General features: G+C 36.8%; 1 protein-coding gene across 1 annotated transcript; it reads right to left on the reverse strand.

Moving 5' to 3' along the window:
• Window positions 1-789: 789 nt before the first annotated feature.
• LOC129259103 (histone-binding protein RBBP4) lies at window positions 790-15,155 on the reverse strand. Its single transcript, XM_064098274.1, has 12 exons — window positions 15,004-15,155; window positions 10,690-10,837; window positions 9,936-9,986; window positions 9,358-9,452; window positions 8,246-8,419; window positions 7,528-7,643; window positions 6,798-6,958; window positions 6,016-6,079; window positions 4,710-4,772; window positions 4,126-4,280; window positions 3,003-3,171; window positions 790-2,545 (listed from the first exon to the last, which is right to left on the reverse strand). Exons 1-12 carry the CDS (start codon window positions 15,020-15,022, stop codon window positions 2,474-2,476), a joined length of 1,287 nt encoding a protein of 428 aa, XP_063954344.1. The 5' UTR covers window positions 15,023-15,155; the 3' UTR covers window positions 790-2,473.
• Window positions 15,156-15,698: the final 543 nt, after the last annotated feature.

Consider the following 15,698-nt stretch of genomic DNA (forward strand, 5'->3'; position numbering starts at 1 on the left):
AAAAGATCAGTGGCCTATATACATGTAAATGCACAAGTTTATCTTGATATCTCTCTCTCTTTATATTTATCATAATGTTACCTGCCAGTTTGGATGCCTCATTATAATTAATTCATCAAATTTATTACCGCCCTCGTCAAGGGCAAATCCAGTAATCCGCGAGAGAGGGACAAACAAGTCCCTAAATTTTTTCAAGCAACAGTTTCTAATTAGTAAGCATTTATGGGATGGAAAGTTTACCAAATTCTTTGAAATGTAAAATTAAAACGTTTATTTCATGAAAAGAAGTAATTTTCATTTAAAAAATTTGATAGGCCTACATTAAAAAGGCTGATGGGACATTTCCATTTATTTTTTTCTCGCAAATTTCGCAAGAGGGATACAATGAGCAATTATGTCATATAATCATTATCACATCATCATAATCATTATCATCACCACCACCACCATCATGGTTATCTTCATCATTGCTACAACTACTATCAATCATTATCACTGTCGACACTCGACATCCTTATCATAAATACCAGTCATTATCACCATAAACATGATCACCATCATCATCATCAACATCATCACTATACTAATTATAATCAGTACCATCACCATTATCACCATAAACATGATCACCACCATCATCATCATCACCATTGTCATCATCATCATCACCATTGTCATCATCATAATCACCACCAATACCAACAGCATCACCACCATCATCACCATGACTACCATCATCAATATCCAAATGGAGGTATAACAGTATGATTCACAAAGTATACAAACATATACAAATACTACATGTCCTTTAATCAACTGTTTTTACACTGAATTACAGAAAATCGGACATTGGCTGAACACAATTCATATTGTAGAAAAAAAATGATACATACTGTACATTGTATAATCAATTCCTTACAAGGAAAATACATGGAAATCATCGAAAAACACTGATAGTAATCATTTGATTTGATCGCTCTTGCTATTACCTACTGATGTTGCAATTAGGTCGAATACATTTCCCTTTTTCCCCTCTCTCTTTCTTTATAGTGAGGGAGCAGCAGTACTTGGTCTCTTCACTCACTTTTCAAATGAATGCAGACAGCAGACAAAATAACTTATAATCTTCAGTACTTCAGATAAATTAATACAGCATCCGTCGACTGGAAAATTATATAATTAACATAGAATAACCGAAGCAAAGACAACAACGATCAAAGAATGAATATTTGCTTTCAAAAAGCAAAATGAAGTGAAACGTACTGCAACAGAATAAATACAGTTAGAGAAGATGCAACATTCTTACACCACCAACTTACTTATTTTTATAAGAGTTTGTATTTCCTGCTTTGATATCAAACATACAACCAGGTAAACACTAGGAAACTCCGTACCAATTAGACAGAAATAATGCTCTGTTTTAAGCAAACCATCATGAGGTATCACTAATTATTCATCAATTTCATTCAGGTACAACGGAAAAGGACCATTACATTGGAAAATATATAATATTCAGCATAAAACGCTTGTGCACTTATTCTAAAAAATAAGTCCCTTATCCTACCATCCTCCGTTCTAAGATGGAATATTCACAAAAATTTACAAACCGTTTCTCCACCCTACAAATTTTTTTGGGGAATAGATGCAAATATTGGTGAGGTATACTTGTATGTTTAACACCGTAGTTAAGCTCGAGTACCTACACAGACTAACATTTATGATTAAACACACATTGTAGCAGCAACAACCTAAGTGTTGGGTGTTTAAATTTATGCTGTCTATAAAAGTATTTTCTCTACATGCAAATAAACAGAAAAATCCTCATGAGAAAAGTCTAGGTAGACTTTGCATTTCAGTAACATTAACGGCGAGGCTTGTTGTGCCGTAAATGACTGATGTCACAGGGATTATTGCCATGAAGAGTTGTCTCAGTATGTCCCAACAAGCCTTCAGAAACTTATTTTCATTCCATTCCTCAAGAATCAATCCTTCCTTTTCAGCTCTCTGATCTCCATGACCCTTTATGCTGAAATCTAAGACCTTTTACGCGACTGTACGTCCCTTACAAAGACAATTATCCCCAAGACACCACCCCTGGGCTATATTAACAACCGTACTGATCACCTTCAATAAACATACGAAAACTATCAACATTATATAAAAGATATTCAAATGATCCTAGACCAGACAACTACTGAAGGATTCAAATTGACAGGAATTTATCAGGAATTTTTTTTTTTTTTATGAGTTTACTTTTTTTTATCTTCTGGTTTAGATCTCAGACATACAAGTAGCAAAAAAAAACAAGGACATTTTGGGGGTACCAAAGAGGTAATCAGGCAAACACATCGTGAAAAGAGGAAGGAATAAGGAAGTGATGGCACTAGAAATGGGTAGGCTAATGATAGTCAAGTATAGTTTGAGTCTTTGTTTTTCTTTTGTTGATCCAAATTTGTTTCAAAGAGTGGAGCTTTTATGATGCAGTTTGCTGTTCTAAATCAGCCGCTGACGTGTCTGGATCTTCGTCATTGTAAATGTTCTCCGCCTGTAGGATCAAAGAAAGAAAGAAAAAGAATAGGTCAATGATTCAGAGATAGACTCATGTCTTAAGTAGGACAGGATAGGTCTATAAAATCAAACACTGTCAGATTTTTTGACAAAATGTGTTTACTCTGAACTAAATGCATGGGTAACAGGAGTGCGTGGATAGCATTAGGTTAATAAAACAAGTACAAATATAAAGAGATGAATGAATGGGATTGGAGTACATTATCAAAATTGAGGATGAAAATTAACATAAATTTATAAGTAAGAAACTCATTAAAATTTGATTTGATCAGAGTACAAATCAATAGTGATTCAATAAATCAATCAGCCAATGATCATGACAATTAAAGAACAAGCAAATGAAGGGATGGACAAATGAATGAATGAATTAATCTATTAATTAATCAACCAGATAATTAATTAACTAAGAAATAAAAGAGGAAGCCTACACATACCATCTGCCAAACTTGCATGATATTATCTTCAGAGACGGAGCAGATGACCCAGGGTTCGTTAGGATTCCATGAGAAATCTGAGATCTTAGCCGTGTGACCTCCGTGGATGAAGAGAAGCTCGGGAGGTCCATCTTCCGCATCTTCAGGAGACTGCTCCTCACCAATTTTACTGCAATGAAAATAAAATGATTGTATGATCAATAAAATCAATCGACCACGACACCAAAAAGTCCAAATATGTGCCTTAAATTACAATTTCTCAGGGCAAACCCTAGTCTGCTATGCAAAAAAACCCTTCACTTGAGTTAGTGGTCTGAATATACAGACTACAATGACTTGTGTACTGAAGACTCTTGAAATCGAAACAGTAAGTTTTATATGTGCTAGTGTTGTGTGAAGGGCCACTTGTTGATCAGTTTCAATCAGGGTTTGTGCTTGCAGACTAGACAAACTAATAAATGGGAAATAAATCAATAGAGAATGTTAGGAGCAGTGAACGAGAACGGCGTAGCAGTCGTCTGATCGTTTGAGTCAACGTTGTCATCTGCCCTTGTTCACTACAGATGCGAATAGTTTAGATTTCACTTGACTTGTACGTACGTCCACGTGAAACAGCGCTGCCTGACCCGGAAGATCTGGCATATCATCACCTGCCGACCCGGTCGGGTGCTGCGAAGGTGCATTTGTGCACACTTGCCCTTTCACTTGCTTTGATTCCTTTTACGCGAGTTAGGATATATATTTTGGAGATCAAAAAGCAATTTCAAATATGATAAACAAAGCAACGTACAACTTACATTAATTTTGTGAAAAGTCACTGAAAACTGTGTTTTAAAAGGGAAAGGTTGATCTTCATGCTGAGCTTGAGCGGTTAAAATAACGTCACTCACGTGCACGTCGACTATGATTTAAGAGAACTGCAAAATGGATGTGGCAAGGTTCTCAATTCTGATAGTGGACATGTGTGAGGACCTGAGGCATATGGCAGGCCAAAAAAGCTTGTTCCAGTCGTCTATGTCGACGTACGTTTCTAAAAGTGGTAAATATGGCATCCAATACCATGATCTTGGTGGCCTAGTATTCAGCCAGGTAATGACTGAATGAGAAAATACCAGCATCATACCTTAAGTCCCATACATTGAGTCTTCTGTCGGTACCACTGGAAGCAAGGATTGTCTCATTATGCGGAGACCACTGAACTTGGAAGATCTCATCCTTGTGCGACTCGAATGAGTGAAGCTTGAGTTTCAGATTACGAAGATCCCACAATGCAACAGTCTACAGGAGATGAAATGGAAAGGAAATTTGTATATTATTATTTTCAAAAATTAAAGACAGCAAGTATTTCTAATATAGAAGACACTTGAGTTGCATGACATGCTTGGGATACTTACATGCTAAAAACACATTTAGTTTGACTGCATTTAAAACTAATCAGAGTTCCATACTATTGTCAATGGATTTGAAATCAGTTTATCTATGTTGACTTCTTCTAAAAATTATATACTTTGAAGGGTCAAATTAATATGAGAGATTTGTACACTCAACCCAAAACTCTTGCCAAAGAATCATTGTATTTATATTTAGACATGACATCGTCCCTATACAGTACCGATTCAGGAATCTTATTCTAATTCTTTTTATTTTCATACAAGTGTGATCATTAAAAGAAAAACAATAGACAATTAAAATGGCGATATAACTTACTTTGTCAGCCGAGCCAGTAGCCAAAATAAATTCACTGTATGGATTGAAAGACAAGCAGTTCACCTGCAAGATAAAAATGAGAGAAGTCGATGAAGGAAATATGGACAAAAAGAAAGCTAATGGGCAATTCCATAGAGAAAAGCAGAGGTGACAACCTGATCAAGTACATTTCAGTATTTTCAAAATGCTAAAAAAATCAACATTTTGGTGAGGAAATCAGTATTTTCAAAGAAATAAATAGAACACATAAAACTGAAACTTTAGACATCATTATTTTTCATGAAACCATCATAATTCTTCTCATTCTTTAGTAATTTACTGAAATTCAGTACGAGTTGGCAGCTCTGGTAAAGTACAATATCAATTTTTTATCATTAAAAAAGTACCTCCGGCCACCTCTATGAGAGATCTACAAAGAAAAATTTGTCTCTGTTTTCTTGGTCATATGAAAAGGGTATAGCTCTCAAATTATCATGGTTTGGGCAGTTTGTAAAGTGAAGTTGAAAAGGAGAAGGACGGGGGTCGGACATACAAAAAGGTAAATATTTATGAGGACGGGGGTCAGACATACAAAAAGGTAAATATTGATGGAATTGCCCTAATTAAAATGATACATTTATGAATTAAACAAAAATTTCAAATAGAAATGATTCTAGATATTGTACATCAACTTGACTTGTTATACCCGAGCCCATATCATGGGAACAGAAGCATGCAACACCAGTTCCATCACAAACATACTCTCCAAAATGTATACCACTGATTGCATGATCAGGGGTCCATAGTTGTAAGAGTTGCGTTTAAACGCAAGTCAAAAAATAAATCGCAAGTCCCAAATGCGCGCTGTTGATTGGTAGAAAATCAAGTTACGCATGATTTTTAGAGTTGCGATTGATTGCAACTCTTTCCGCAACGGGCCTCAGATATGTTAATATAAGATAGCTACACCTTCAGCTTTGCCTGTGATGGGTGTAATTGTGTTTAAATATGTCACTTTTAGCTGACATAAAAACTGTGGAAGGCAAGTCAAATTCGAACTGTAACGATTTTCGTATTTCCAGGACATGATTATTGTCAAATAGTCAACATGCACAATTTTGTTTTTATGAATAAGACATATTTAAAAAATTACATCAAATGCCACATGCAAAGCGCTGAAAAGTAGCCATAAAGACTCATAGAGGAGCCTGAAATAAAATAATTACACAAATTTGAACCCCCCAAAATATCACAGTAGAGAAAAAGCTTGTAATCATGTGACTGGACTAATAATAAAACTAATCATGTGATTAGTCATGTGACTTACCTCTGCAGTATGAGCATCCACAGAATGACTTGCTTTGGCAAGATTGCTTACTCTCGTATCCCAGCTGTCAATAAAATACAAAACATGAATATATTAGACCTTCATGTTTTAATATTTACTTCAAAATCAAGGATCTAAAATAAACCAAGTTGAGGGTGATCGGGAGGTGACACAACATAATCCTGAAACATTTGCTCCCATCAGTCTTAAGATCTAGAGGGCATAGGGTTAGAGTTAGGAGTGCAATCCAGTTTTTGGTTCAGAATAATGTACAGATTTAGGATAAGGGCTTAAGTTTTATGTTTGGATTCACAGATTTTCCATCAGAGCTATAGTCACCAGAGCAAATGTCATGGAACCGATTGGGAATCCTACATATGAAAGCATTTTTTATTTACAAAAAAAAATTGCAAGGTCAATCAATTTTAATTGAAATTGCAAGAGAATTTGAAAGTCATGTACCTAATCTCTTACTCTTCCATTTTAGACAATAAACCTTTATCTGGTTTGATTATGAATACCACAATGTCATTCCTAAGAACACTTTGTGAAACTTTATCATGATACACCCAAAGGAGAATTTCAGTTTTCTATTTATTCTATTTCACTCATTGTTCATGTGTTCACTGACTTTCTTGAAGCGCCATGAGCACCAAAATTCAGACCTGTGTGCTATATATAAGCAGCCACTATCATTATTAACATGTTACTTCCTCAAATGATTATAGGTCTCTAAAGTTAAAAAATTTTGAAAAACGGTCAAGTTCAATTAGACTACTTACATCATGAGCTTCTGATCATCGGCAACCGATCCAAACAGACTCTCGTGGAGAAGATGCCACGAGACATCTTCGACAACCGCTGAATGACCTGTGAAGATAGTCTTCGCATCTACCACACGATTCTCTTTAGGCTTATCATTGATGTCCCATAGGCAGATGGTCTGAGTAAGAAAACAGAATGTTTAACATCAGTAAGTAAATCAAATAAATTGTTTGGCATTGTATTTCAGGTTTAATTTCATACATTACTGGACAGTGGTGAACAATGAATGGTCCACTGGTTGAGACATGTGAAAAGTGATCAAGAAAATGGCATCATTTAAACCACTGAGGCACAGATTGCCTGACGAAGTCTAGCAGCTTGCAGATGAAATGTTGCTTTTCTAACAACGTTTGATCCATTGTGAGACAACCGATTATAATTTCTTCTACTCTATCCATTGCCACGATGAACCTCTTCCCCACCATTGAACAGATTTTTCTTAAAACTTTACTTCATGGTAATGATCACAAAATAATTCCACACAGAATCAGACAAAATGACCAACCAAGTGTTTACGAGTGCAAAACAATTCAGATTAAGATGTGTTTATTAGCAAAATCAGCATTAATTCAGTCAGCAGAAGAAATACTAATACGCATTCCCACATGTTATAATCTGTGCTGGAGATTTTCAGCATAATAGGTTTTTTGCATAGGTTCAAAATACAGGCCCAGCAGCCATACTTACATGGTCATCTGAGGCACTGAGTAGGTGGCCATGAAGGCTAGGGTTCCATGAGAGACCATATCCCTCCTTAGAATGACCGCGGAGTCTCAGGTCTGGTCTGCACTGACCATTCAGGTCTGGAAGATCGAGGACAATCAAAGAAGGAAAATTTTATGATTCAGACATTCATAGCAAAAAGTTCCCGTAATCTTCTTCCACATCGCAAGAATAACTGCAGCCTTGGGAAAAACCCCACATAGGTATTTTCTTTTGAAAATACTATGAGCATTTTGCTTTCACATTGACAAAAATACCTGGTATTTCCTGATCAGCGTGGATCATAGATTTCCTGATCAGAGAATACAGTGGTGCCCAAAAGTTAGTGAACCCCACCAGAAAATGCACTCCTTTGTGCTGAGTGCTGAATGGAGACAACACTACAATGTTCAGCGAGCCCAGAGAAACAAACTTTATTGAATGTAATATTTTATCACCTGACTTCACAATAAAATATATAAAACATGGCAGAACTTATACACTTGAAATATGTTCATTTTCTTGTGGGGTTCACTAACTTCTTAGCACCACTGCACCTGGTATTCTCCAACTTTGAGTTGGTCTACCTAGTTTGAGCTAGGTTATTGTCTGAAACATACTGAATCCCTAATCTTCTTACAGATATCACAAGCAGGGATAATTTGTGTCCCCAATAATCATCTATTCCCTCAACGAGACTTACCTGGTTTGGATGGATGTTTTGTGTAATCAAAGACCAGTACATCACTGCTAGGAGTCTTGGTTGCTATGATGGTGGCGTTCTGTGGCATGTAACGCGCTCTGTTTACTTCTCCCTCGTGGTTGATCTTGATGTCTATCTCGATCTTACCGCTCACGGAGCCAAACCCTCCAAATTCTACAAGACAAACAGCACAAATCAGAATGATCATTCTTAATTCAATGTCACGGATCATTCATTCGAGAGGCCCATTTTATTGAACTTGTTATAACAAATTTGGAAATAAACGTTTTAAACTATTGAAATTATTTGATTTGATTGGCTGATAGTTATATAAATTGTGCATTTCTTACTATTACAAATCTTAATGAAATGGGACCCTGAACAAATGATTGATACATGCCTTACAATTCAAGAGCCTAAAAAGGAGTTTGGTTTTGGTAACTTTTTTTAAAATTCCAATGTTCAAATGGAACAAGTGTCAGCAGCAAAATTGATGCATATAAATCTATCTGAAATTTAATAGTTGATGAGATTATATTCACTTAATTTACAAGCAGTTGGACTACCCTTCTCTTATACCCACTTAGTCTAATTTTGATTAAATCGCATGGCCAGTTGGCCTACTTTCCACTTTTTCGTATGAAAATTTTGTTCACCAATAGTTCATGTAAATTAAGTGATGTTAGACCTAGTGGGTATTAGGCAAAATGGGTAATGAGTAACTGGAAATTAGACATGGTTAATGGGCTAAATGGGAGTTAGACCAATCGGTTAGTAGACAAACTGGTTGTAGACGAACTAGGATTAGACCAAATGAGATGAGACCAAGTGGAAATTAGACCAAGTGGTTGTAGACCAAGCGGCAATTTACCACAACAGAGGTGCGGTAAAAATCATATTCTTGATTTCATTTTATCTTATTTTCAAGCCTAAAATCCAATTTTTCTTCAAAGTTTTAAAAAATGTACAAAAAATCATTTCTTACAAGTTTTAAAAACCTATTTTCTAGGGGAAAATAAATCATATTTAGTGTATTTTTCCCCTTAAAAATCCTACTAAATGGGATAAAATCCTTCCAAATGGCAGCTCTGCCACAGAGAGCAGTCACTCACCTCCTTTCTCACTGTCATAGTGTGCTGCATCAAAGCTAGCATCATCATTTGGAAGCTGGACGCTGGCTATGACTAGGTGATTCTGTTCATCAGATCTGCAAACAGTAAGGGTCAAGAAAACAAGTTTTTATTTACTCTCTATGTATTATATAATTTCAGAGATTTTGCGCTAGTGTAGAAGTTATGGCAGAGATTTAGAGGTAGTGATACTTTGTTACCTTGTAAATTTCCAGGTAGTTTGGCAGTATTTATTATTGCATAAGCTAAAATTTTCATGGTGGTTTTCTATTCCGCTAATTTTGCTTGTTTTTCACTCCAGTACTTTTGCTAATGCTGAATATCAGAACATCTAAATCATGAAAATAACCTTGTGAATTTCCTGAATGATATAACCAAAATATTAGTTAAACACCAATTCCTCTGATTTTGGAAATAAACACTTGGAAGAAAAAAACATTCCAATAGGGGTGTGGTAACCTAGCTCATAAAGTATTATGTAGACTGTAGAACACCCAAATGTACCCTTTATCTCAGCTTATAACATTATTCGTAAAAAGAATCATAGAAAATTAACTCACGTGTGTGTACCAAGAACTAGACGATGGATGGAATAATCTTTACCCTCAGGCCTGAAAAAAATGAGGAAATTTACAAAGAAAGTTAAACATTAACGAATGGGTTAAAGCTAAATACAAGTAATCACAGTATGTGATGATATCAAGAAAAAGTCATCAAAATCGTGATTGATATTACAAAACTATCAATAGATACACAACTAGTATGTTCTGGATTAGTTTATTAAACCAAATGGTGTGAAAAGATGTAATCTAGACTGAAACTCAAGTAGGCTGAAAATCACCAGTTGACGCAGATTACACGTTTATAATCATGTGGAACAAGATACATTTTTCATTTTATTTCATTATTAAACACTATTACATACTGCACTTCTTTCATCATCAACCTGATTGAAATCAATCGAATAGAATGCCAAGCTTACTCTTCAAGCATTGTTTGGCTCACATCTTCTTCATTCATGCATACAAATACTTGGGTGGTCAGTTTGCCGGATTTAATTCAATTGCACATTATCTGATCATTGCCACAACTGGTGGGTGTTTCATAAAGCTGTTTCTAAGATACGCCATGACTTTACACATGACTGGTGACCCCTTCTTGTGCTATGTGATACATCCCTATGTCATTCATTTAGGACATAAGAACATGTTCCAGTCGTTCATAAAGTTGTGCGTAACTTTACGAGCAGCTTTATGAAACACTCACCAGGAATTTATTTTTATCAAATTAAAATTAAAATGGAGAATGGCTCACTTTTGGACGTCTGGAAGCCACTGGGAGGTCAAACTTGGCCATTCAAGGGCATGGGTCATTACAAGGTCATAGAGGAATGGTGTGTTCTTCTTCCATATCTTATACTCTTCGTTGATCACCCTCTCTTCAACAGCATCATCAAACGTTTCTAAAATAATAAAGAAAAACAAAAACACATTTTCTTGATCAAAGTTTACTAAAGCTAGGCAGAAATTTGAAGATGCACATCGAGTTAAGCGTCTTGGTAAGTTGGCAAAGAACAAAAAGAAACAAGATGGCGACGTAAACATCGCAGCAAGTTTTCCCCATCTTTTCATATTTTTTTTGGTTTTTTTTAAATAAATTCTTGTTTAAAAATGAAATCAATATTGTAGATCTTTACTTTTACTGTAGAAATCTTGGGGGCGAAAGTTTCAGTTTTTTCGCGGTACACGCACATGAATGGGACACAATCCCTGGCTCCGTGGAGAGTAATCATACATTAGTAAATGATTTTTACTCTCTAGGAGCCTCCTGGCCTGGTTAGGCTACGGTAGACCAAAAGCTTTGGTCTCTGTAGTGTTATGTTGGTTGTTCAGCTGAACTCCGTTGGCTTCACTCACCAAATACAGAGACCGAAGTTCTAGCGGGATCTGTACAGGGGACTCAATGGCCATATGTTTATGTGTATTAAGTTCGGATAAAACAGGGCGGTGAAGTTGCGCGACAGCCGAAGTCACTGTTTTTGTTCCTTTTAACTTGATTTTCCCCGTTTTTGGGCAATTAATGCCAAGAGGGAATATTTATTTGCATTTCGGTCGCGTTAATTTTCAAAAGTTTGATTCATTAAAGACAAAAATTGAAGAGCCCGACGGGTGGATTTTGCATTGTAAGTCCCCCATTAATGGTGGCTGCACGATAGCGAGTAACCCAGGGAGCTCCGGCCCGCTGCGCGGGCCGGAGCCCAGGAGCTTACCGTGTATTTTACCATACTCACGGGACTAGGGTGAATTATGGTCTAAATATTTCTCCAAATGAATTGTGAAAACAGAAATTATGCACTTACCACGATTATATGGATGAAGGTCTAACGAGTGGCAGTTTCCTGACATCTGGGCACAGACTGGAACCTCAAAAAACGAAAAGTTCTCTCCTTCTACCCCCGTCTCGATCGGCCATTTTTGTTATGAATTGTAACAAAATGGCCGATCGAGACTGGGGTAAAAGGAGAGAACTTTTCGTTTTTTTGAGGGTCCAGTTTGGGCCTAGATGTCAGGAAACTGCCACTCGTTAGACCTTCATCCATTATAATCGTGGTAAGTGCATAATTTCTGTTTTCACAATTCATTTGGAGAAATATTTAGACCATAAATCACCCTAGTCCCGTGAGTATGGTAAAATACACGGTAAGCTCCTGGGGCCCGTTTCTCAACACCTGGACAAGTTAGTCATATCTTTATCCACCAACCACGGAGTTAGTTCCAATCTTACTAAACCCGTTTCACGAAGGGCTTCCTAACTAGAATCCCTTGATATCGATACTATCGGTTGAAAGAGCAGACGAGACGTAGCCTTAGTCACAAAATAGCATAATTTTTGAAAAGCAAAAATATGATAAAACTGCAACTATTGTGATTAATTTGGAAATACATATAATAAAAATAATAGCAGAGGCAAAATATGAACCATGCATACTTAAACCATGAAGACTGGAGCACTCAATTGCTGAGAAAATCAAATTATGAATAATTCATTTCATGACTAAAAAATCACATGGGGACATTGAGATGGGTATCCCCGGGATAGTAAATTTTGATAGTTTACGAAAGTAAACCACAATTGTTTTCTTTGTAAAATAATGATAATTATACGTTTATTTATGGTTCCAAACATCATCAAAATATAGTTTAACATAAATGTTTAAATTTTTACACACCGAAACACACGATTTTGACAAATTCTTTGCATAAATTAGAGATAGTATTTATCAAAAATGTTGATAAGTTTGAAAACGACGAATACGAGTCCAGTTATGGATGACCTGCCGTGGTAGAATCTTTATCGATTCAATTATTTTACTATTTCAAAATGAGTGGTTTTGTTGCGTTTTACCAACAGTTTTTATAGTTTCTGTGCATTACAACTATTATTGAATGATCTATCACACCTGTTTTGCAATGTAATTTCAACTTCTATGAATGATTACGTAAGATTACAATTTTCAAATTTTGAGGCAATTTTGCATGTCATAGTCTACCCACGTGATGTAGTCTTGAGGACGCAATGATGATGATTTTTAAAATAATGAAATATACTTCTTCATCATTGACGTCTTGACACTCTTCCCCCAGTCGCATAAGAGAAGGACCATAATAAAGATGGATTTCCCTCGGAAATCCATCTTTAGAAACAAAAATCACTTTAATTGTATTGATTTCATTAATTTTCACACCTTCCTACGCCTAATGCGTAGGAAGGTTTTAAAAATTATAACATGAAAATGTGAAAAATTTAAGGTTTCTTACCTAACTGATGCTGAGTAAACCCCTCGAACCACATGTAAACAACGTAAGTACAATAGCGTCGACCCTTGAACCGCTTATGTATGACGTACTTCTGGCTAGCGATGCCGTTCTGATGAATAATTTATAGAAAAAAAATTATTTCGCAAATGTTAAAATTTATCACGTAATTAAAAATAATTGGTATGAAACTGACAATTATTTTTAATTTACGTGATACATTTTAACATTTGCGAAATAATATTTTTTTTCTATAAATTATTCATCAGAACGGCATCGCTAGCCGGAAGTACGTCATACATAAGCGGTTCAAGGGTCGACGCTATTGTACTTACGTTGTTTACATGTGGATCGAGGGGTTTACTCAGCATCAGTTAGGTAAGAAACCTTAAATTTTTCACACTTTCATGTTATAATTTTTAAAACCTTCCTACGCATTAGGCGTAGGAAGGTGTGAAAATTAATGAAATCAATACAATTAAAGTGATTTTTGTTTCTAAAGATGGATTTCCGAGGGAAATCCATCTTTATTATGGTCCTTCTCTTATGCGACTGGGGGAAGAGTGTCAAGACGTCAATGATGAAGAAGTATATTTCATTATTTTAAAAATCATCATCATTGCGTCCTCAAGACTACACGTGATGCCACTACGTCATTAAGAAAGTAGCTATAAAAGGTTCGGAGGTGTCATAAATATTTGGTCAGGTTGTTGTCCCCGATCTTGGCAAAGAGGGCTTCGTGAAACGGTTAGCGGACAAGTAGCTCACTATCTTCGATTTAGTCAAGAAGTTAGACTTATGACGGTGTTGAGAAACGGGCCCCTGGGCTCCCGCCCGCTGCGTGGGCGGGAGTTCCCTGGGTTAGATAGCGAGCTGTCTGTGTATGAGGAGAAATTTAAAAAATAAAAAAATGTTAAAAAACTCCTCGAAACAGACGGCTGCCAGCTGTCTAAGGCTACGGGAGACAGTCTCCGATATTATTGGCCATGCGCCTAACTTGTTAGTGTTACTGCTGAGCTTCACCGCGCGCCGCCGCCGAACGCCTCCTCGGCCTCGATGAGTAGTCTCGCCACTTTCTTTCGACAGCTGCGACAGTCGTCACATGTGTAAACCAAACGTGATCGTGAACCTTCGCCTGCATGCATGCATGCAGCGCAGCGCTGGTACCGGTAAAGGTAACCCAGAGAGCTCCCGCCCGCGCAGCGGGCGGGAGCCCAGAAGCTTACCGTGTATTTTACCATTGTCACCGGACTAGGATGATTTATGGTCTAAATATTTCTCCAAATGATTTGTGAAAACGGAAAGTATACAATTACCACGATTATATGGATGAAGGTCTAACGAGTGGCAGATTCCTGACATCTGGGCACAGTCTGGAACCTCAAAAAAACGAAAAGTTCTCTCCTTCTACCCAGTCTCGATCGGCCATTTTGTTACGATTTTTAACAAAAATGGCCGATCGAGACGGGGTAGAAGGAGAGAACTTTTCGTTTTTTTGAGGTTCCAGACTGTGCCCAGATGTCAGGAATCTGCCACTCGTTAGACCTTCATCCATATAATCGTGGTAATTGTATACTTTCTGTTTTCACAATTCATTTGGAGAAATATTTAGACCATAAATCACCCTAGTCCGGTGACAATGGTAAATTACACGGTAAGCTTCTGGGCTCCCGCCCGCTGCGGGCGGGAGCTCTCTGGGTTACGGTAAAGGTAGTTTTTGAATTGGAGTGAGAATGAATGGCCCTGTATTTACGATCCTTCATCTTAGAAATCTGATGAATGAAAACAAATAAAAATAGCATAATATTCTCACCATTGTCCTTTTCAGCCATGCTTGTGGGTGTTCTTAGTGTCACAGAAACCAGGAAAGATGAAAATCAATGTACGTTTTCTGCCAAGAACAATAGATTTCCTCCCCGCCAAACATGCAAAAATGTCGCGCGGAATGGACACGGAAGTGTCAATAGAGGGCCAGAGACAGAAATCGACGGATTATCGAACTGATGCGAAATAAGAATAATCCAGGACCAGGGGAAACAATTATTTTTCAAAGTTTAGATCATTCTTTCATATTAACCTTAATATTACTTTACAAGTAAAAATAAAGATACTGAAAAAGTAACGATCGAAGTACAAAATCTGTTTGAACCGGCTGAATCGGACTGATACCGACAAAGGTGGATGGGGGGGGGGGGGCGGGCGGTGGATTGACATTAAGGCGGGAATTAAAAAAAACAAAAAACTAGTTGGCCTTTTATTTTCCCCCGGTAAAATCATCTATATGAGTAATGTGCCACCCAATCATATGGTATCTGTCATGGAATCCTTGATTTTGATTGGCTATTGAGCTTGAGACTTGCTACCATTGCAGTGGATGGAAAAGTTACCATATCAGTAACTTTAAAGGGATGGTCCAGGCTGGAAATATTTATACCTCAATGAATAGAGTAAAATTCACAAAGCAAAATGCTGACAATTTGATCAAAATCGGATAACAAATAACAAAGC

This window comes from Lytechinus pictus, chromosome 4 (assembly GCF_037042905.1).
Source record: "Lytechinus pictus isolate F3 Inbred chromosome 4, Lp3.0, whole genome shotgun sequence".
NCBI classification, from domain to species: domain Eukaryota; kingdom Metazoa; phylum Echinodermata; class Echinoidea; order Temnopleuroida; family Toxopneustidae; genus Lytechinus; species Lytechinus pictus.

Excerpts from the sequence above, each read along its gene's own strand:
- LOC129259103 (XM_064098274.1), bottom strand. Across the intron at positions 9,453-9,935 it reads CTAGTTCTTGGTACACACAC|ATCTGATGAACAGAATCACC; the intron begins GTGAGTTAATTT and ends TACTGTTTGCAG. Across the intron at positions 7,644-8,245 it reads AAAACATCCATCCAAACCAG|ACCTGAATGGTCAGTGCAGA; the intron begins GTAAGTCTCGTT and ends TCGATCTTCCAG.